Source organism: Caretta caretta, chromosome 6, assembly GCF_965140235.1.
Source record: "Caretta caretta isolate rCarCar2 chromosome 6, rCarCar1.hap1, whole genome shotgun sequence".
NCBI lineage: Eukaryota > Metazoa > Chordata > Testudines > Cheloniidae > Caretta > Caretta caretta.
The window spans coordinates 26,973,967-26,997,589 of NC_134211.1; the positions used below are offsets into that span (position 1 = coordinate 26,973,967).

General features: G+C 41.0%; 1 protein-coding gene across 1 annotated transcript; it reads left to right on the forward strand.

Annotated features, from left to right (window-relative positions):
- The first annotated feature begins 562 nt into the window (after nucleotides 1–562).
- Nucleotides 563–23,560, forward strand: UEVLD (UEV and lactate/malate dehyrogenase domains). The gene is made up of 12 exons (XM_048855881.2): nucleotides 563–724; nucleotides 2,162–2,246; nucleotides 3,092–3,157; nucleotides 4,897–5,060; nucleotides 6,528–6,663; nucleotides 8,091–8,215; nucleotides 8,895–9,000; nucleotides 10,276–10,446; nucleotides 11,450–11,623; nucleotides 17,006–17,093; nucleotides 17,807–17,930; nucleotides 20,526–23,560. The coding sequence occupies exons 1-12, from the start codon at nucleotides 683–685 to the stop codon at nucleotides 20,691–20,693; spliced, it is 1,449 nt and encodes a 482-aa protein (XP_048711838.1). The 5' UTR covers nucleotides 563–682; the 3' UTR covers nucleotides 20,694–23,560.
- The last annotated feature ends 63 nt before the right edge of the window (nucleotides 23,561–23,623 follow it).

A 23,623-nucleotide genomic window follows, 5' to 3' on the forward strand; every position in this document is an offset into this window, starting at 1 on the left:
CAGAGCGAGGCAAGCCCCACACCCCACAGGGAGCTCCAGGGCCGGATTAAAACAGCGGGCGGGCCCGTGATATTGGCCGTAGTTTGCCCACCCCTGCTATCTATCCCTGAACACTGGCAAAGGTGGCACTGGCTGTCCTTTGGTGATCAGTCTGTTGGCTGCAGGCTGACACCAGCCCTCAGGTGGAGGACTATTAGGCTGGCTTCAGGGGGCCAGGTACCGTTCTCGTGGTACGGTTAAGCTGCGTGTCCAGGAGCCTAGCGTGGCCAGAGTTCAACCCGCTGAGCAGCAGCGAGGGAACCCGGAGAGCTGGCAGCGCCGGGCCCTTAGCATGCGGCCTGGGCAGCACGGGTCCAGCCCGAGCATGGCAGAGTCCACCAGGCGGGGTGGCCTGGCACGGGGGGGGGGGGGTGGGCTGGGCCCAGCCCGCAGGGCAGCGTTCGGGTGGGCCTGGCTCCGCCTGCGTAGCAAGGGCCGCGGTAGCCTGGCAGGGGCAGGGGCGGGACCGCTGGCCCGGAAACAGCTGGTCGCTCCCGCCCGGGGACATGAGGTGAGCAGCCAGCGCCGCGGCGCGCGCGCGCGCCTCCCTGGGCTGAGAGAAAGGGGGGCGTTGGTTCCTGGCGGTTGCTGTCCAGGCCGCGCGCAGGCGCCGCAGGAAGCGCGGGGAGGTGCCCCCGCCGCGATGGAGTTCTCCGAGGAGACGTTGAGGACGCAGCTGGTTAAGGTGCGCGCGCGCGCCGGGCTCCCGCCTCCCCTCAGGGCGGCGGCAGGGTCTGGGAGCCGGCAGCGCCCGGCCTGGCCCCTCGTTGGGCTGGGTGGGGGCGCGTGGCACCCTGCCTCGCGTGTGGGAGGCGAAGGGGTAAAGGCCTGGGAGGGAGCGGGTATCAGTGGGCAGGGAACCCCGGCTCACCCCCCCCGCCGAGTGCACGCGCACCGCCGGCTCCCCTCCTCTCCCCCCCCCACCCCCACCAGTGCATCCACCTCCCAGTCCCCCTAGTGCAGGGTTTCTCAGACTGGGGGGCGGGACCCCTCAGGGGGTCGTGAGGTTATTAAATGGGCGGGGGGGGGCGCGAGCTGTCATCCTCCACCCCAAACCCTGCTTTGCCTCCAGCATTTGTAATGGTGTTAAATATATAAAAATGTGTTTTTAATTTACAAGGCGAGGGTCACACTCAGAGGCTTGCTATGTGAAAGGGGTCACCAGTACAAAAGTTTGAGAACCACTGAGCTAGTGCAACTGCACCCCTGCTCACCCCTACATAAGTGCACCCTCCACCCAGCTCCCCCGTCCATATGTGACCCCCCCCCCACTCAGATGCCCAAGTGTACTATTTTCTGCTTATTTTCCCAGTGTAGCTGCTAGTTCATTGAACCAAAATGGGGCTGCTGTTGTATGATGCTTGTCGCTTAGGTGCCTGTGTTGGGGTGTCAGTTCAAATTTCCCATGATCTGGAGCACCATATCTAAATCCTGGAAGCTGAACAATCCCAGATCCGCAAAATTGTTGGGGAGGATAAAGAATCTATAAGGCAACCTATGGAGAGGGAATGATCCAAAGGAAGTAGCTGGAGTCTGGTTTTGCAAAGGCATTAGCCCTCACCGATAATTATATTCATACCACATTTCAAATTTCAGCAGTTCCTGCTGTAAGTCTACCTTAAAATGTGGCTAGCTTTTTTTTTTTTTTTAAGAAATGTTTGGGTTTTTCCTCTACTCTCACCCAACACAACCACTATATGGATTTTGCTCCACCTCTCCAAAATTAATTCACTTATGGACAGAGACTAAGCACATAAAATTTCAATCCAAAAGGTGAATTTTTCAGATACTTTAATATGTTTGTGAGAAAATGGTTATGAAAACCCTTTAAAATGTGAAAGCCATTATAGAGTTTGCTGTTAGCAAATAACGTAATTATTTGGCTTCACCTTTTTCAAATATATTGTATAAATATATAATTGCAGATGTTAATATGCTCATAAGATTATGCTTGCCATGGAGCAATCTGTTTAAGAATTAATTTAATGGCAAAATTGTTAGTTATAGGTAATTATTAGCTGCCTCCTTCTGCCTTCTCTTCTCTTATTCTTCCCCACCTATCCTGTGCAACCAAAGAAGTAGTCCTTTCAAGTTGAAACATTCTTTTTTGTTTCGTGTACAGTATAAATTCCGGGACCTGACCATAGAAGAACTGAAAAATGTTGTTAAGATCTACCCAAACTTCAGATTCTCCGTGGACACATACAGTAAGAATCTGATCTAGTTACTTTGATTGTTTTTTTTCAACAGTTAATGATTATTTGGAACTCTGACTTTTCATAGGTTCTCTATCTAAAATGAAATATATCTAAATTACTGTCATTTTCAGTTTGTCTTCCTCACGTGATATCATGTGACTTTTTTTTTCAGGAGTTCATTTCCTACAGTACTTGTTGTAAGTTACCTTCAACAAACTAATCAGTATATTTTTTTAAAAAATGAATAAATTGTAACACATCAGTGATTATACAAATTGGTAATTTCATGGATTCCATCTTATTGTTCCAGTTCACTTAAGCAAATTTAAACATAATTTGATGGATTTACATTGTTAAAAGTAAATTCCTGAATCCCCCCACCCCTAGCAAGAAGAAAAGTCCTATTGACACGAGCCTTACAGAGAAGGAAGAAGAGCAGAGGCCCCTTTTTGGAGGGATATGCAAGCTGATAAAGCACTGTAACTTGAGACCACAATGGAGAAGGTCAACAAGATGCACATAAAGTTTCCTTAGTTGTGCAACTGTCATTAAGCTTCCAATAAAGAGTGATACCAAAGGAATAAATAAAGTAACATTCTATTTTAAAAAAAGAAAGGGAGGGGGGGAAGGTCACCTGTGTGTGTTTAATTACTAGATGTAGTATCTAAGTACAAGGAATTAATCTTTGCAGTCACATTTCACTGGTAAATGTTCATTTTCAGCATACATCTGAGAGTTGAAATCAGTAGTTATTTAAATGTGGAATGAAGCAGTATGGGTAATACTTAGAATTTTGTATTTTAAAAAAAAATCCTCTAACCACTAAAAAAGAAAAAACTTGTTCTCAATTTCAGCTTTCAAAGACGGATCCCTTAAAGACCTCTTGAATTTCAGTGGCACTATTCCAGTGAAATATCAGGGTAAGGCTAACAACTGATAGACTGTATTTTCTATACCAAAGCCAAATACAGTGGTAAGACATTGTGTACATTTAACAGTATATCTTCCTGATTAGTCATATAGAGTCTTGGAAAAGGCTTCTAATTTAGTACTGCCAAGAAGGCAGAGATATCATTGTTTCCTTTTCTAAGATGGGTGACCTGGAGAGTCTCCATGTGCCACACAAGAGTTGGATTAAGATCTCTTTCTAGATAACTTGGACTGGGCTTGAAAAATCCACTTGCTTTGGTCATCAGTGTCTGGGGTCAAAGCTATAATTTTTGTTTTGTTTTTAAAGATAATTTCCATATATGAACATAGTGTAAAATGATCCAGTGCTATCTTCCTAAATCTGCAGATAGACAGCTCCAGTGCCTCTGCTGCTGTTCATAGCTGGTCAAGCTGCAGCAATCGCTAATCACCAAAGCAGGGGTAGTCAATTGGCAGACCCTGGGCCAAAAATAGACCACCAGACTCTTTTGAACAGACCCCAAAATCTTTCTATTTACTTATTATCATCATCATTATATTTTTTTAATTTTCTCTGGAGTCTGGGCTATACTTTGACCAAGAAATTTGGACCTTGACAAAAAATAGACTACCTCTGGTTCAGAGTCTTGGGGGAAGGAAGAAGCTATGAGGAAAAGCAGTGGCTGGCACTAAAGCCATTGTCTGGGTTGGAGGGAACAATTTGCACAAAGGCTGAGAAAAGAATAGCTTAGCAGAGATCTCTCCTCACTCTTGCAGTAGCCAGTAGGCCGAGAGGGAAGAAAATGGAAAGTAAGAGTGCTCTTCTTATGATCAGCCAAAGGATTGGAGTGTGAGCTCACTTCTAAAAATACTTTAAGTAAAGCTGATTGACAGTTAAATTCTGTACACCAATGTTTTTTCATTTAAATTTCTGGGGTTAAATTGCGCAGATTGGCTTTAGTAGTGGGGATGGCCTCGTGGCCACCTTCAAACAGGATTACATTAATGTGAACCAGGAACCTTTTAGTTTGTGCCTGGAACATCTACATAGAGGAGTTACAACCTTTGTAGTCCAAACTGCGGGGCAGTGTAGGTGCCCTAAAAGTTGACATACTCCCAGTTTCATACCTTAGCTTGTCACACACTAACCATGTAGACAAGCGCTCAGTTTACCTAAATCAACAGTAGCCACTTCTATTCCAAAATAAGAGTGCCCTCAAATACACTTGCCCTGAAATAACTAACTACATATTAGAAAACTGATTTAGTTAACTAGGTGAAAGACTGTGTAGATAAGCCCTTAGTCCTCAGGCTGGTGGGTGTTGGGTAAAGTCTTCATGCCCTGTGCTTGGATATGCAGTGTCCTCAGATAATTAGGACTCTTCCTTGAACTTGCAGTCTTTGAAGTCTAAATATAAAGCACTTAATAGAGTCTCCTCCTCATTAGCTCTCTGTTTCCAAGGTTATATAAACCCTATAAAAGTAAATAGATTGCTCTAAGAAGTTCCTTTGTTCTGAAAGTCAGACTTATTTGCTGGTAGAGTTCTGTAAATTTGACAATTTATATTTGACAGGATTTCAATCAATGATACTTAATATACCAGGTTTGGTCGGGATAGTATAAATCAATAGCATAAATAATCAAAGCAAATAAAGTGCTATATTTTAAGGAAAACCGAACACACAATCATGATTTCAGTATACCTTCGAAATGCGGAGGTCATAACTCTTTTTGTTTTGTGTCTAACAGGTAATTCCTATAACATACCAATTTGTTTGTGGATTTTGGATTCTCATCCTTTTGCTCCTCCCATTTGCTTGCTGAAACCAACTATAAACATGGAAATCTCTGTGGGAAAACACGTAGATGCACGTGGCAGGATATACTTGCCCTATTTGCAAAACTGGAGCCACGTAAGGAAAAACAAATTCCAAGAAGAATGCGTTATATTACATATAAATTAACACTCATTTTTTTCTCTTCTCCTACATTTGTTAATCTTAAAATGTACAGTCAATGACTATGCAAACAGAAGCAGAAGATTGTTTCCCTTTAAGCAGTAGCCTTCAGTAGCAGTAGAAAAATTTCCTAATTTTAAATTGAGGAAAAAAGGGGATTAAACTTGTTTCTGTTAGAGGGAAGGATAAACCAAATAGAGATGTTTGACACATTTTCTTTTAGTGTTGTGAACAATGTCCAGTAACTGGGTAAGCTGAGGTTATATTTAGCAAGTGCAGTTTTTCAGTAAAATTATAGTAACTGATATAATAGCCTTATGTCTGGTATAGATATTATTGCAAAATCGAGATTGTTTTTCTGGGGATGACTCGTATAGAAGGTCCAAAAGCAACTTTAGTTGCTAAGTGGATTTCTTTTATGAAATGCAGTACATAGGTTACTTTAAACGTGTGGCTGTCAAGCCATAAAAAATAATTTAATGAAATCTGTTTTGTTTTTTCAGCTAGCTTTTTAAGATAAATAAAAACAAAGCTGTTGAGGTTTTTGGAGGGGGAAGAGTGGGGGTGAGGGGTGTCATTTTCCTACTTAATGAGGAAATTTCTTTGTGAATATGTACCTGGTAATTACTGATTCATGCCCAGTCCTTACTTAGCTAAAAGGTCCATTGACCTCAATGAGAGCTTTGTCCAAATAAAGACCGCAAGATCGGGCTCTGATGCAGCTGGCCTGAAACTTCTCTAATGAGTTTTGTTTTTCTTCTTGCTGCAAAGTAGGATATGTTTTTTCTACAGGCTTCTGCTGGTATGGGTGTGAAGATCTATGATTTGTGACCAACAGAGCTGTGCCAGCAGAAATCCCTACTGTAGGCACAATTACACAGACAAAACTCTTTAATGGTATAGCTTGTTTTGCTTGTGCGGGGTTAGTTTTACTATTCTGGTACAGAGGCTTTGCTGGTTTACTGTGTCCACACTGGGAGTGCTTTGGCAGTAAGGTTATGCCTATACCGGTAAAGTGCTCCGTGTAGATATAGCCTTAGCCTGTATTTAGTAATATATGCTACTTTATCAGAGGCTTTCTTATGTCCAATAATGCTTCAAACAACCAATTGAGTTGGTGTTTGGTATCTTTAATTCAGTCTCTATATTCTCCACTTTTCTAATCCATACTCCCATAGTCACACATTTATATTTGTATTAATAAGGTATTAAAAATAAAATAGAAATATACTCATGGGCAGTGCTAGTTTTCCTCTATCTTAAAAGTTGGTTTGGGTGTGAAAGATTGATATTTATAGTTTGGCTAAATTTATACAGTGACTCTTGATACCTTGTGATAAATTGTTGCAATTTATGGGCATGCTGTTTTATCATGATAGCTAGTAAAGATTGTAAGTCTTCTCCTATATGTATGTGTTCCAGCCAAAGTCAATTATCATTGGATTAATCAAAGAAATGATTGAAAAGTTTGAGGAAGAGCTACCTCTGTATTCAGTATCATCTTCCGATGAAGCCAAGCAGTTAGAACTGCTATCCTATATTGCAAAGATAACTACAGGTGTGTAATTTGTCAGCAGATCTGAATCAATATCAATTTTATCTATGCTTTTAGTTATTTTTATTTTATCTTTTCAAGGTGGACAATAAATATTACTTAAACTTGTAGTAGTTACATTTTCCTAAAGCTCATTATTTTTCCTTTACCTTAAATTACTTTCTGACGGCATAGCTGATTTACATGTTCTCTCATGGATAATGCACTTTAAAACCGTCTTTCAATATTTTAAAAACACTTTCTGCAGTAGTATACATTGGTGCATGTAGTAGCATTAAAGGGATTACTATTATTTGTATTGTGGTAATGCCTACAGTTGCCAACCAAGATTGTACTAGAGCAGGGGTGGCCAACCTGAGCCTGAGAAGGAGCCAGAATTTACCACTGTACGTTGCCAAAGAGCCACAGTAATACGTCAGCAGCCCCCCAACCAGCTCTCCACCCAGCGCCTCCCGCCCACCGGCTGCCGATCAATGCCTCTCCCTCCTTTCCCACACCTGCTGATCATCTGTGTGCTCGGGGGTGGGGGGGAGGAGCGAGGGCATGGCAGGCTTAGGGGAGGGGGCGGGAAGGGGTGGAGTGGGAGCAGGGCTTGTGGCAGAGCCAAGGGTTGAGCAGTGAGCACCCCCTGGCACATTGGAAAGTTGGCACTTGTAGCTCCAGCCCCGGAGTCAGTGCCTACACAAGGAGCCGCAGGTTGTCCACCCCTGTACTAGAGGGGTTACCTATATGGAGCAGCAGTGCGGTGTGATTTCTAAAGCACACTAAAGTGTTGCACATTAATTGGTTCATATAGACCCCTGCTGGTGCTCACTAAATACTGCTTAGTGAGCTTTAATGTTAGTACTGTTTCAAACAGTGCAAACATAGCACTAGGGAATCCTAGTACACACCACCAGAGGTCTACATGGACCAATTAATGTGCAACACTTTAGTGTGCTTTAGAAATCACCCCCCACTGTAGTCCACATTACTGCTCCATGAATTCAAGGCCAGACACTGTACAAAGCAGTTCAGAGTTTTTGTCCCAAATATCTTAATCTAAACAAACAAGATGGACAAAGAGTAGCAGGGGAAATGGAAGTGTACAGAAATTTAATGAGTTGCCCAGGGTCACACTGCATTTCAGTGGCAGAGCTGAGTACAGAGCTGGGGGAGCGTGGTTAATAGAAAAGGCGTCTATTTGAATTTTTTTCCTTGCTGATGAAAAACTTAATTTAAATGTAAATTGTAAGAATATAATTCTGTGGAAAAAATGTCTTACTCAATGGAAGCCTTGAAAATTAGTTTCCATAGTGTGACCAGCGTACTGGAGAAAACAAAGTAATTTGATTGGTCGGACCCAGGCATTATCTTTCACATTCAGTACATGTGTTTACACTGTCTTATAAAACCACCAGCTGTGATTGATTGTTTTTTTTAAATTTTAGGTGAAACTGACATGAATTCAAAGACTAGGGTGGGTGGACAGAAAAAAGATGGAGGCTTTAACAAAGTTACTGTGATTGGAGCAGGAGATCTTGGCATTGCTTGTGTACTAGCAATTGCAGCAAAGGTACTTACTCATTTTTAATAGAATAGCTATTAATATTGTCTAGTGCTGTTCCTATAATGATCTCCAACCTAGTTCTTAGTGTATTTAAAATACAAACACAATGACTTCATTTTAAGTACTTTTAATAATTTGTGATGTTGCTTCTTTAGTTTACCTTTTTCCTATTTAAATATATTAAACTAAAAAGATAACATGTACACATTTCAAATTTAATCATCCTTTATGGGGTCCGACAGTCAGCTGTTTGTTATAAAACATCTTAATGTTGAGCACAGATTCTTCAAACTACATAAATTTGTAGTTAAGGGATATTGTCAAGGTTGTGCCCTAGATATTGTGGAGTTCTCACAGTGTATGGTATTTCTGTATGTGCTCAGTATTTGAGCACAAGAGTCACAGTTTTGGCCTTAACTTTGAGTGTCTAAGTGTAACCATCCTAAGGTGAGTTTTGTGTATGTGGTTTAATATACTATTTGGTAATGGAACTACCAACACAGATGTCCAGTTTTCCATTTAACATTACACAATCATTGGTGATTTGGGTGTGGGCTGTTTTGGGGGGGTTTTGTGATACAATTAAAATTCTTTTTAAAGTGAGATCAAATCTCAGAAGCATCTTTTTATCAGAATAAACTGCATTTTATTCTGTTGCAGAGATGAAATATATTTATTTGTACAGGGTGCTGCAGACCAGGTGGTTCTCTTAGACCTCTCAGAAGGAGCAGCAAAAGGAGGAACAATGGACCTGGATATCTTTGCTCTGCCAAATGTAGAGATCAGCAAAGGTACTCATTTTTTATATTGTAGTGGAACATATTACTGTATGTTCTGTATTTTTATTTTGCTGTATACTTATATATTTATTTACTTTATGGGAACTAGATCACCCTAGGGAGTGATAGAATCTTTCATCTCTGGTCATTAATGTAGATTCATTCTGGGTCTTTAAACACCCATTATCTTCTGATAGTTTCTCACCTCCTGAAGTGGTGTGTGCAGATTAAGACTGTGAAATGCTGGTGGCATGGTCCAGGGAAGCTGGTACTGCTCTTGTCCAGTACTCTAATCTTTTCTGTTTTTAGAGGCTTAGATCTCTTGTGCTATCAATCAGGCACCTTCTAGCTGCATTCAGTTCATTTACTAGATATATTTTGTAAGATACGTTGGTTCTTTTTTAGTCCATGTTCCACCTCATGCCAAACCACCAGAACAGACTCTTTGATACAGTGTCAGCATCCTTGACTCTGAGCTAGAAGGACAAAAAGAACAGAAGCCCCTATGTGAAAGAAAGAAATGAGGATAAAGATCTTCACCAAGAATCCAGGATTATCAGGATGCAGTGTTCAGATTCTATAGCGATGGCCCCAGTATAAATACCTAGCTAGATGGGGGTTGGAAAAAGGAGAGAACTTCTTTTTTAGAGATCCAAATAATGTCAGGAGAAGGATGCTAGTTTTTACTTCTTAGTTTCTCAGCAAGGTATAAAGAAATAAATATCAAAAAGCTAATGTAATATATGCTACCAATGCCCAGTTGTTAGAGTAGGAGCCTGGGAGTCCAGATTCCTGGGTTGTCTTCAAAGCTGTGCATCAAGCTCTGTATGATCATGGGCAAATTGAAGCCTCAGGTTTCCATCTATAAATGGGAATAATGTCAACCTTGCATGGTTCTATGAGGCGTATCTAGTTGTAAAATACTTTGAGATCCTTGGATTAAAGGTACTGTAGAAGGGGGCAAAGTACACTCATATTATAGGCAAAGCAATTCCAACACAAAGCTCTGTATACACTTCCAACACAATAGATCGGGGATGGTGATACATAAAAATATCCTTATATATCTTTCTAGTTCAATTCTACTGTAGGAAAAAAGCTGTTAACTTAAAGGCTCTTGCGGAAAGGCAAACAAAATAGTTTTGTGTTGAATTGAACCTATATGTACTGGTTTTAGTATGGGTCATTTAAAACATTTTTGCACCAAGTCTATCTTGACATATCTATAATTTGATAAAATGAGACTTTAAAAAAAACAAACCCTCAATTTTTTTTTATGTTTATCAGATTTTTCTGCTTCTGCTAATTCAAAAGTGGTAGTGCTCACCGTTAATTCTCTGGGTAATGCTCAGTCGTATCTTGGTGTCATACAGAGCAATGTGGATCTATTCAGAGGAATTGTCCCAGCAGTAGCACATTATAGTCACAATAGTGTGCTGCTTGTCGCATCTCATCCAGGTTTGTTGGTATTTTACATGTATCTGTTTTTTTGTTCTAATCTATTTAAAGAATATCCTTTTGCCTGATATACTCTACTGAGCAGGGAGCCAGCACTCCTAAATTCTAATCCCAGTTCTGAGATGGACTCCCTCTTCAGACTTGGGCAAACCACTATATCCGTGTGTTTCTCTATATGGAGAGGCTGTTGGTAAGATGTTGTCTTAAGCATAGTTGAGATAAAGGGGGGGAAATGAGATTATTTTGTATATCAAAAGTCTTCTTGCATATGTTTTGTTTTTGTCTATTGTTTAAACCTCATTTTATCTAGTCTTATGATATGTCTATCTACTGTAGTCTTATGGTATGTCCATCTACTGTAGCACCTTGAAAATGTGTTAGTGACAAGATCTCTCTCTCTTCCCCTATGCTGTAAGGATATATAAACACAATATGATCAAAACTTCTGTTTGATAGGCCCTTATGTTACCTTATGTTAAATACTTAGCCCCTTGTTTGTTTGGAAACACATTCATGATCATAAAACTATCATGATTCCATGATCTTGTGTCAGAACTCTAAGTAAGTTGGGAAGGAAGAAGTAGACATGAACCTACCCATCCACACACACTTAAAACATGTTACTATAACATATTAGAGAAATTGGAAAGATGACCTTTTGCTCCATTCAAAACAGGGAACGAGGAGGAGACATTTGCGAAATGGAAAGAGAACTAAACTTTAAGGTGGGGGCTAAGTTTTTTGGGGTGGTGGTGGTGAGAGAAATGATTTGAGTTTCTGATATCTTTTCTTAATATTTTATTTGAGCTATGACATGATTATTCTCAAAGCCTGACTCATTGTTTTAGAAATGAGTAAGCTGCTGATAGTGTCCTGTATGCTTATACTTTGAGTTATAAAATGTTCCTGCTTTTGTTTCTTGAGTGTGAATTATAGTTTGCTGTTGTGTTGAATTTTGGGAGTAATTCTGTATGTTTTCAACAAACTTTTGTCCCATGTTTAGTGGAAATAATGACTTACGTATCATGGAAGCTGAGTGCATTTCCTAAAAGCAGAGTTATCGGAATTGGTTGTAATCTAGACACTGAGAGATTCCAATATATTATCACAAACTTGTTGAAAGCACAGACCGTAGGAAAAGAGGCTTGGATTATCGGCGAACGAGGGGAAGATAAAGGTAAACTGATACATGATTATGACTTTGAATTTGAACTGTTCTAGAAAGGGGGGGAAAGACACATCCTATGGAGAGTGTTAGTGTTTACAGCGGGGAGGCAAACTGCGCCTCAGGGGCCATATCCGGCCCTCCAGTTGTTTTAATACGGCCCTTGAGCTCCCACCGGGGAGTGGGGTTCGGGGCTTGCCTTGCTCTGGCGCTCCAGCTGGGGAGTGGGGTCCGGAGCTTGCCCCACTACACGCGGCTCCCAGAAGCAGTGGCATGTCCCCTCTCCGGCTCCTACGTGTAGGGGCAGCCAAGGGGCTCCGCACGCTGCCCCCACAGCTCTCATTATCCGGCAGCCCCAGCCAATGGGAGCTGCAGGGGCAGCACGCAGAGCTTCCTTCTGGGAGCTGCTTAAAGTAAGCGCCGCCGAGAGCCTGCATCCCTGACTCTCCCTTGCACCCCAAATCCCTGCCCCAGCCCTGATCCTCCCTCCCACCCTCGGTCCCAGCCCAGAGCACCCTCCTGCATCCCCAGCCCCTCATCCCCACCCCAGAGCCCAAACCGCCAGCCAGAGCCGCCCCACCCTCCTGCCCCCAACTCCCAATTTTGTGAGTTTTCATGGCCCACCATACAATTTCCATACCCAGATGTGGCCCTCGGGCCAAAAAGTTTGCCCACCCCTGGTTTACAGGGTGTCCCCCAAGATTCTAGAGCAGGATGGGAGCAAACAAAGATGTTCTCTGTGTGTCCCCAAATGGGGAGAAGTGTACAGAAGTACAGCCTTGATTGTTTATTTGGTATAACACTAAATTACATTAAAGATATTGAAGAGGGAAGACTCTTTTTCAGGGAAGGGAATGCATGGGGGTAAAAGTATGTGGAGGGCTGTCAGTACTTCAGAGAATACCATGTTTTCAGAGGTGCTGATCCCTGACTCATATGGATGTTCACAGTAGCTGTGGTTGCTCAATACCTTTGCAAACTGGCTGTAGTTGATTTCCCAAGTGCACAGCAGCGACAAGAATGGAACCCAGGAGTTTTGGGTCTAGAGCAGGAGTGGGCAAAGTTTTTGGGCCGAGGGCCACATCTGGGTGAGGAAATTGTATGCAGGGTTGGGGTGTGGGAGGGGGTGTGGTGTGCAGGAATGGGCCCAGGGCAAGGGATTGGGGCAGAGGAGGGGTGTGGGCTATATGAGGGGTCTCAGGGAAGGGGGTTGGGGTGCAGAGTGCAGGAGGGGTGCAGACTGCGGGAGGGAGCTCAAGGCAGGGGGTTGGGGTGCAGGAGGGGTGTAGGGTGCGACAGGGCTCAGGGCAGGGAGTTGGGGTGCACGGGTGTGCAGGGTGTGGCAGGGGGCTCAGGACAGGGAGTTGGGGTGCGAGGTGCAGGCCAGGGGGCTTAGGGCAGGGAGTTGGGGGGTGGGGTGCAGGAGGGGTTTGGGCTCTGGCTCGGTGCCGCTTACCTAAAGCGGCTCCAGGGTGGCAGTGGTGCACTGCCTGCCTGCCCTGGCCCCATGCCACGCTGCTCCAGGAAGCAGCCAGAACCACATCCCTGCGCGGCCCCTGGGGGATGGGGTGGGGCACAGTGCTCCATGTACTGCCCTTGCCACGCCTCCGGGTACCTCCCCCGAAGCTCCCATTGGCCGCAGTTCCCCGTTCCCAATCAATGGGAGCTGCAGGGGGCAGTGCCTGGAGACAAGGGCAATGCACCGAGCCCTCTGCCCCCCGCCCCCCCGGGCCCCCAGGGATGTGGTGCCGGCCGCTTCTGAGAGCAGTGCGGGGCCCGTGGCACCACGGGGGAGGGGGGGCAGTCCTGCGGGCTGGATCCAAAGCCCTGAGGGGCTGGATCTGGCCCATGGGCTGTAGTTTGCCCACCCCTGGTCTAGAGGAATTGAGTTGAGTGCTCTTTACAGAACTGGATAAAGTGAGATTTAGCTTCTCCCTACATTTAAAAAAAGTGATGTATGAAGGATAAAGTAATTAAAAAACCAAACAAACTAGGCTCTTTATCACATCTGCTTAAAATGCTACTCCACATAGAAACATCAAACTTTAATTCACGATTGTGCGGCATCTGCTCCTACACAATGCAGCTACTGCTACCTTTCTCTTAAGTGTCAGGTTTTTTTTCTTCTTAAATTGAAAGCCATGCAGAGGTGGTAATTTCTTCAGAGGAGGGTTATCTCCCTTTTTCCTTCCAAAAGTTGTCCTCAAAATAATGAAATCAAATTTTTGAAAAAGCAGTTAGGTTAAAAAAACAAAAAACTAATATGGGCATATCAGAAATGTAAAGTGTGAAGCATTCTGTAATGGAGATTTGAGTATATGTGAAGAATGGAAATTGCAGCTAAACTTTGGGGTAAACTAGGCTGCCTGGATGTTAGACATTGATAGGCCATGGTGTTTCATGGACCAGAGATAGAAAACAATGTACTGTTATTAGAGTAATTTTTAATGAGAAGTCTGTTTAAAAATGTCAGTAACACTTTTCTAGTATACCTTTCTGACTCATAGAACAACTTTCACTATCAGTGTTTTCATTGTATGGCTCCTTTAAGTCATGACTTCCAATTGAAATACAAAAGACTGATTTATAAGGAATCAATCATAGATTTAATTTGTACAGTAGGTTTGTCAGTCTTCATGAATCTGGTCTCTGTCACACTTCAAAGTATCCTTGATAGCTTATTGTAGCAGGTGGCTTTTCAACTGACTTGTCATTCCCAGCTTTCCTTCCATATGTTAGGCTAAACAATAATATATTTTCTTTGAGTTCAAAAGAACTGAAAACATTATACCACATCAGATGCATTACACACTGAGACACATTGGCTCCCTCTATTCTCTGCCAATCCTGATCTACAGGACACAACTGAGGATGAGAGAATAGCTTGGTCTCCATGGTCCATTTTTCCTGAGGGTCTCTGCTGAAAGTGAATATAGTAGTTTTTGTGATGATATTTTTTAGTTTGGATAACTGTCTGCTAAGAACCTGATACTCAGATCTCGAGTTTAGGATTGCCTTTCATCATGCTTGCTAAATCAAATGCACACTACTATGTAGGATGTATTTTCCAGTTACTTTACAGAAAAGTCTGAGGGGAAAATATTTAACCCAAATTCTGCAATAATTGGACTGAACAGAAAGGTTTTACCCAAAAATTTATTTTTCTTTTGGCAATATTCCTATTTGAAATTATGATAGTGGGGACTGGTTGATTTTAAGGGAATTAGTAATAGAGTACGGACCTTTCACCTCTAAGTTACTTCAGATCCAACTTGAGTTGACAGAAAACTACCACCTGACAGCTGTCTGGGGGCATATGTAAAATGAATGGGTGGGTTCAGTCCTGTTCTTGGTAGATAAGTTTGCATACCAAATGTGATCTTTTTTTGTGACACTTATCGTCCCCCTTATGTGTGGTTTAAACAGAGATTAAATGGAAATGGAGACTGAACTAGCCTCTTGCCCTTAAAGTTAGTCCCTTTAGAGGGTTTAGACATGCTGGCAGGACAGTGTGAGCAAGCTTGCATAGCTATTTTCTGTGCTATGTAAGGCTGTCATCCCAATAATATTCATCAGCCTTGTGGATATGCATACCCACCCACCCTGGTAGCAGCATCATGCATTAAGGGGGTGGGGAAAGACATTAAATCCAAAAGTTTAAGTTGTAGGTAAGGTTGTAAAAGCGTATTAAAATTTAATAAAGGAAATGCTTTGAGCAGGGGGTTGGACTAGATGACCTCCTGAGGTCCCTTCCAACCCTGATATTCTATGATTCTATGGGAGTGAAAAAAATAAGACTACTGAAGCTGTTTTAAAAAAAACAGGAATGCTGAGAAATTTTAAGATAAAACTTATGGTTTTTTACCTGTATCCCTTCTCTCTTTGCACCAACACTTATGAGACAGTCTTTTACCATAGGTTTCAGAGTAACAGCCGTGTTAGTCTGTATTCGCAAAAAGAAAAGGAGTACTTGTGGCACCTTAGAGACTAACCAATTTATTTGAGCGTGAGCTACAGCTCACTTCATCGGATGCATACTGTGCACAGTATGCATCCGATGAAGTGAGCTGTAGCTCACGAAAGCTCATGCTCAAATAAATTGGTTAGTCTCTAAGGTGCCACAAGTACTCCTTTTCTTTTACCATATGAGACTAACAAATTTATTTGAGCATAAGCTTTCGTGGGCTACAGCCCACTTCATCGGATGCATAGAATGGAACATATAGTAAGAAGATATATATATAGAGAGAGAGATACTCCACCTTTTCACTTTCTCTGTATGTGTGTGTAAGAGGCTAATTAAGATGAGCTATTATCAGCAGGAGAAAAAAACTTTTGTAGTGATAATCAAGATGGCCCATTTAGACAGTTGACAAGAAGGTGTGAGGATATTTAACATGGGGAAATAGATTCAATATGTGTAATGACCCAGCCACTCCCAGTCTCTATTCATACCCAAGTTAATGGTATCTAGTTTGCATATTAATTCAAGCTCAGCAGTTTCTCGTAGGAGTCTGTTTTTGAAGCTTTTCTGTTGCAAAATTGCCGCCTTTAAATCTGTTAGTGAGTGGCCAGAGAGGTTGAAGTGTTCTCCTACCGGTTTTTGAATGTTATGATTCCTGATGTCAGATTTGTATCCATTTATTCTATTTTGTAGAGACTGTCTGGTTTGGCCAATGTACATGGCACAGGGGCATTGCTGGCACATGATGGCATATATCACATTGGTAGATGTGCAGGTGAACAAGCCCCTTTCATGTTCTCTGTGTGTGTGTATATATATATATTTTCTTACTATATCATAGAATCATAGAATATCAGAGTTGGAAGGGACCTCAGCAGGTCATCTAGTCCAACCCCCTGCTCAAAGCAGGACCAATCCCCAATTTTTGTCCCAGATCCCTAAACGGCCCCCTCAAGGATTGAACTCACAACCCTGGGTTTAGTAGGCCAATGCTCAAACCACTGAGCTATCCTGTTCCATTCTATGCATCCGATGAAGTGAGCTGTAGCCAATGAAAGCTTATGCTCTAATAAATGTGTTAGTCTCTAAGGTGCCACAAGTACTCCTGTTCTTTTTGTGGATACAGACTAACACGACTGCTACTCTGAAACCTGTCTTTTACCATATGTGTCTTAACATTGACAATAGAAGCCACATTCTACATAGTGTACTTACTAATGCATAACAACAAATTCTGTTAAACTCTTACGTGAAGCCTTTTTTTGAACAAATTTCTCCAGGCCAGTTCTGCCATGGAATTTAGAACCTCAGAAAGACGCCAAACTGCCCTCAAGGCCTGTACCAGTATACGCTTCAGAAAATCCAGTTTAAAACTTTATCATTCCAATATTTTATAACATTGACGAAAGTTTGTTTTTAATTTGATTTAGTGCCTGCATGGAGTGGTTCTAATTTAATAACATGTCATCAAACTGAAGGAGTAGTGAATGATAACTCTCAGGAGCAGTTGGCAAACAGGTAACAACACTGTTACAACAGTAAACTTAAATTCACACCAACCTGTTACCAGAATAGTAGAGGTGTTTTTTTCCCAATCCGCAGAGTTCAGAATCTCTGAATAATATGACTTTACTTTACTACTATGAGCAAGTCTGCTTTGAAACTTTCAGGTCATTGGTATACCTTGAGTATATAGGAAAAGACTATTTTTTTTAGTTCTGAATTTTGTTTTTCCAGTAGCTAAATATAGTTAAGTGGTAATGTTAATAGAATAAGCGTGTGCTCCTCTAAACTGTTTGCAACACTTACACTAAAATGCGTTGCATCAGCATTTATTTGATGCAGTAAACTAGGCTGTTCATAATCCTAATACATGACACTTATTTAGTACGTTCCCTCTGAGGTTCTTAAAACACTTCTTAATCAAGAATACACTGCAGTGAACAGGGTATATATTTAACATTGCTTTTCATAGAAATTAGGAAAATGTCTGCCATGATAATTTTTATTAAGTTAGCAAAATTTTACCATTTGCATGGAGAAATTAAAAAATTGTGATCTTTGTAGAATTGGGAAATAAAGCATTGCTTTAGAATGCAATTTTTTAGAGAAGTAGACAGCGGTCTTCATATGCTATGCAATACTTTTTGTGTGTTTATGGAATACTGTATGTCAAACAAAACATGGTAACTGAAGAAATTTCTAAAACCACATTTTTCTCTGTTATGTAGAGCCATGGAAGTTCTTAAAGGAAAAGGTCAAAAGTCCTGGTCTGTTGGGCTGTCAATAGCTGATCTGATTGAAAGTATACTGAAAAATAAAAGAAAGATTCATTCCATATCAACTCTGGCAAAGGTAAATATGGTATTAATTTCATATATTTTTCTATTGTGCCTTTAATCCTATTACTCACGTTAATTGTAGCCATATATAGACCTTAGGGTATGTCTACACTACGAAATTAGGTTGAATTTATAGAAGTCGGTTTTTTAGAAATCGGTTTTATATATTCGAGTGTGTGTGTCCCCACAGAAAATGCTCTAAGTGCATTAAGTGCATTAACTCGGCGGAGTGCTTCCACAGTACCGAGGCAAGCGTCGACTTCCAGAGTGTTGCACTGTGGGTAGCTATCCCACAGTTCCCGCAGTCTCCGCTGCCCATTGGAATTCTGGGTTGAGATCCCAGTGCCTGATGGGGCTAAAACATTGTCGCAGGTGGTTCTGGGTACATATCGTCAGGCCCCCATTCCCTCCCTCCCTCCATGAAAGCAAGGGCAGACAATCGTTTCGCACCTTTTTTCCTGAGTTACCTGTGCAGACGCCATACCACGGCAAGCATGGAGCCCACTCAGCTCACTGTCACCGTATGTCTCCTGGGTGCTGGCAGACGTGCTACTGCATTGCTACACAGCAGCAGCAACCCATTGCCTTGTGGCAGCAGACGGTGCAATAGGACTGGTAGCTGTCATTGTCATGTCCGAGGTGCCTGTGTGAGGTCGATCAGGAGCGCCTGGGCAGACATGGGCGCAGGGACCAAATTTGGAGTGACTTGATCAAGTCATTCTCTTTAATCCTGCAGTCAGTCCTATTGAACCATCTTATGGTGAGCAGGCAGGTGATATGGATTGCTAGCAGTCCTATTGCATCATCTTCTGCCAGGCAGGCAAGAGATGAGGATGGCTAGCAGTCCTATTGTACCATCTTCTGCCGAGCAGCCATGAGATGTGGATGGCATGCAGTCCTTCTGCACCGTCTGCTGCCAGCCAAAGATGTAAAAGATAGATGGAGTGTATCAAAACAAGAAATAGACCAGATTTGTTTTGTACTCATTTGCAAACCCCCACCCCACCCCCCGTCTAGGGGACTCATTTCTCTAGGTCACAGTGCAGTCACTCACAGAGAAGGTGCAGCAAGGTAAATCTAGCCATGTATCAATCAGAGGTCAGACTAACCTCCCTGTTCCAATAAGAACAATAACTTAGGTGCACCATTTCTTATTGGAACCCTCCGTGAAGTCCTGCCTGAAATACTCCTTGATGTAAAGCCACCCCCTTTGTTGATTTTAGCTCCCTGTAAGCCAACCCTGTAAACCGTGTCGTCAGTCGCCCCTCCCTGCGTCAGAGCAACGGCAGACAATCATGCATCTGAGTTGAGAGTGCTGTCCAGAGCAGTCACAATGGAGCACTCTGGGATAGCTCCCGGAAGCCAGTACTGTCGAATTGTGTCCACAGTACCCCAAATTCGACCCAGCAAGGCCGATTTAAGTTCTAATCCACTTGTCAGGGGTGGAGTAAGGAAATCGATTTTAAGAGCCCTTTAAGTCGAAATAAAGGGCTTCATCATGTGGACAGGTGCAGGTTTACATCGATTTAACGCTGCTAAATTCGACCTAAAGTCCTAGTGTAGACCAGGGCTTAGTCTTGACCAGCCATTCTACAGACACACTATTTTAGTTACTTTATTCCTACAACAGGCACCCAGCTTTTAGGATCCATCTGAAAATGAGCAAAAATCAATTACTGCAATTACTATGGTGGCCTTTCAAATTATAGGAGTTGAGAGATGCAACATGTGCAGTGCTGGTGTCTAGCTCATCATCGATCAAGGCTATTAACACAGTTAGTTTTGGCAAAATAACAGGCAGATGTGTCATGGTTCAAAGTGCTTAATGTTGAATGCAAATCTCCCCAAAGGCCAAACATCTTCAACTCCATTTACAAGAATCCGATGCAGATTTTCTCACTTCTATATTTGTCAAATCAGGAGGCAAACTTTTCTAGTTTCTCATTTTCTAATTAGGGAAGAGAGGATATGCTTATATTTGACAAAAACAGAATCTCAGACTAGATTTTAATTAAATTTCATTCTAAAGGACATAATTAAAGCAATATGTTGTTTATATTAGAACACACTGTGGAAACATTTTTCTTTAGTGACAAGGTCTGTGAACTTCCTATGTTGGTGACTGATCCATTTTGTGCTTGAGATTACAAAGACTTGTTTGTGTTTCATTATGTACATAAACTTAATTTCTTCTTCTCATCATGTGAACATTTTAGCACTTGTTATGTGAAATAGCTATTCAGGTATGGGAGTGACTAATAGTGTCTTGAGATGAACATAAATTGTACAGACACTATGCAAGATTCGAACAAAAATTTAATTTTATTTTGAACAAGACTTATAAAATTTCAACTAATTTTAGTTGCAGAATGTTGATGATCTATTACTAAGATTTTTTTAAAAAGTAGAATTTTTAATCTACTATACAGTATTATAAATAACAAACTAAGCTATGCTTGTCAGCTAAACAAAGCATGTCTTGTGATTAATTATCCTTGCTTACTTAAAATTGTTAATGTACATAATTTTGTATTTTATAGTGGGCATGGGGAATGGAGATTAATGAACTTAGAGTTGTTTTTATGTACATTCTTTTTGTCTATTTCAGGGGTGTTGCAATATAAACAGTGAAGTATTTTTAAGTATGCCATGTATTCTTGGAACCAATGGAGTGACTGAAATTATCAAACCACTGAAGGAGGATAAGTTGGTGGCAAAGAAACTGCAAAGCAGTGCAGCATCAATTCATGACCTTCAACAGCAATTGAAACTGTAAACACAATGGAATCATGCCATATCTGCTCATGAAAATGCTGGGTTTGCTAAGGGAAAATGTTTCCCTGGTAGATATAGGTTTCTGCAAACAGAAGAATTATCATTTCCTTTCAAAACTGCCTCACTCCTTCAAACCATTAGTTAAACTATGTAACAGAGAACATCACAAAATGGAAAGCTTTTTTCTTTTTTTAAAAAAGCTGTAGCTTTTGTAGTCAAAATGAAGAGATAATCTACAACTGTGTTTTGTCAAAATTTATGTAACTTTGCCTGCATTCTTTGTTACTAAGCTATGCACTATGTAGGCCTGATTTTCACATTCACTATGTTTTCGTTGTGCCCTCTGCTGGGACAAATAGGTTGTAAAGCTGACTTAGCAGTCTATCTGCAAGTGTGTCTAGTGTAGGGAGAATCCTTGGGTGGTGTAGAGCCACTACAGAAGCAGTATGTCACCTTCCTTGTAACCTTCAGTGTAGGGGGCATGACTAGAACACCATTGCACTCCAGCTTTTCAGTGCAGTAAAGGATTGACTAAAATGATCCTCATGCTTAGCAAACACGATAAAGCACTTTATTGTTTTCATGTAATTGAACTTGACACTAGAACACTGCTAGGAAAAATGGGAAATATTTTTTTAATGATACACCTTAGAGCTTGAGCTTTTGGGCATTGTGTATGAATGCTGTTGTATGTTCATTTAATTGTCTGAGCTTTTTTCCTAGAATTTTTCTCTATTCTAATTGTTTTGTATGTTTTACAGCACTTTAGGTGCTTTTATGCTATATGTTTTAGAAATAACTTTTTTGTTTTAAACACTAGAGGTATGCCAACAAATACAGCATTGGTACAGATACTGTACACAGTGGTGAGGTGTTTGTGTGGGGGGAGGTGGGAATAAAGGACAATCTTACAGTTGAGTAATATAGAAGTAAATAAGACTTGGAGGCATAATTAATTCATGGAAATATATGATTCAAAGCCCATTGATGTCAGTGGGCTTTGGATCAGGTTCATAAGGAATAAAGTGACTGGGAAAGGCAACTGAATCTGAGTAGGGAGACACTCCTGACTGACAAGGGTGAGGGGTGTACAAAAAAAGCAGGATACTAATGTTTAAAATAAACTGGAAAAGAATGCATGTTGGTACAAGTGGTTTTATCGACTTCTTAAATAATCTTTGCTTGTTCATTATGTTACACTCCTAAAAGAAAAGTAGTATAATTCATCTTGTGAGTAGACTTTAGTATTCAATTGAATACTAATGATACCAAATACAGTAAAGGAGAAAATGTGGACCCAACTCTTAAAAGTGCTGGTATGTATTTCTTAAAATACCATTGCAGCTTTATGTTGGTAAAGACACAATATATGAATGAATTAGAGTGATGATACACTTGCTTGTGACTTACACTTATACCTCAGAAAGGGCCCAGTCTTAAAGAGGCTTAGTACCCTCAACAACCTTTTGGGCCTGATATGTATCACTTACAAGTCCAGTTTCCATTGTGATAGATGGGGGCACGATCTAGCCCATTGACATCATTGGGAGTTGTGATCTTCTGAGTGATCTCAGGATTGAGTCCAAAAATAGGAAAACTACATTTTCCTTAATGGGATCACCATTCATATTGCCCGAGCATTTTTTTAATGATTTAATCAGTGATGGTTTGTAAATAGTGATTATTATGATAGAACAATTGAGCTGGTTGTTTAAACATAATTGAGCACTAGTCTCTAGCTGGACTGGTTTTCTTTGTAACTTAATAATATCTTCATGAATGAGCAATAACTAACTTTTCCTTAAAGTGTGGTACATTTAAAATTGTTCATAAAGAGGGCTACACTTAGCTAGAATAGATCATCTTTGTACCTTAATGTTGTATCTTATTTTGTTAAAAGCTGCAGTCCTCTTATAATGGTCACTTTTTAGGATAAATTGTACTTAGCACTCATAATTCAGAAATCTGATCTAATTTTTAAATATTAAATGCCATTGTTCAGACATTTCCAATTTTTATTTAAAAAGAAGGGATTGCAGCTTTAAAAATACATTACATGGCACTTTACATTGTTGTAGGAAGGAAATTGTGTAAAGTCACTTTTAGACTAATGGCACTAAAAGGCATCTGTTGTATGACACTTATTCTTGTTCAGAAACAGTGGGGGAAAAAGTGTTTTAGATGCACAAAGAACTTGTAAGATGTGGCCTGCTATTAAGGGCCTCTAAAATGAGGGTTTTAGTTGGCCAGCCATTTCCAGTTTCCTAAACAGCTGGTGTGTTGCTGCAAAACTCTTAATGTTGATATCTAGGTTCAGATATACTGAATTCATGTAATTTGTATATTGCACTGTTTTCCTGCTATTCTGTTTTTAAATTATGGTCTTAGGCATTGATGGTGTCACGAAGTATTGAGTCGTTGTAATCTATATACTGTGCTTTCATTCAATTCTGTTTTAAATCATGGTTCTCATGTCTTGTGGTTCTCAAGATCTAATGATTCTTGTTATGCCTCTAAATGAATTACTTACGCGAAGGTGGTTGTTGGAAAAATTAATCAAAACTGCAGTAGACAATAGGAGGGCTCTAATAGTGATCATGCGCTGTCCAAGGTACCATTCTGAAGGGTCTCAACTAAAGAAACACATCAGGCACCAAGATAATAGGAGATGCTCGTTAACTCTAATACTATGTTATGGTAAGTATGTTCTTGTATTAAAATATTAATCATGAATCAAACAAAATGCCGTTTGTAACTACCTTTGTAGTGAATGCAAGAAATGTCTTGTTGCTTACATTACGGCTGTCAACAATAAGCTTCATCTGTACGCTGTTAAGAAGTGGTAGTAATAAAGGATGCAGAATGTGATACCTATGCTGTCTATATATTAGTCTCTTCTATCTTATGGACTCATTTATGTGTAAAATTTAG

Bases quoted from the DNA above. Each gene is read 5' to 3' on its own strand.
- UEVLD (XM_048855881.2), top strand. From the start codon at position 683: ATGGAGTTCTCCGAGGAGACGTTGAGGACGCAGCTGGTTAAG. The intron at 2,247-3,091 runs GTAAGAATCTGA...TCTCAATTTCAG, and splicing joins ATTCTCCGTGGACACATACA to CTTTCAAAGACGGATCCCTT. The intron at 17,094-17,806 runs GTAACAACACTG...TCTGTTATGTAG, and splicing joins CAGGAGCAGTTGGCAAACAG to AGCCATGGAAGTTCTTAAAG.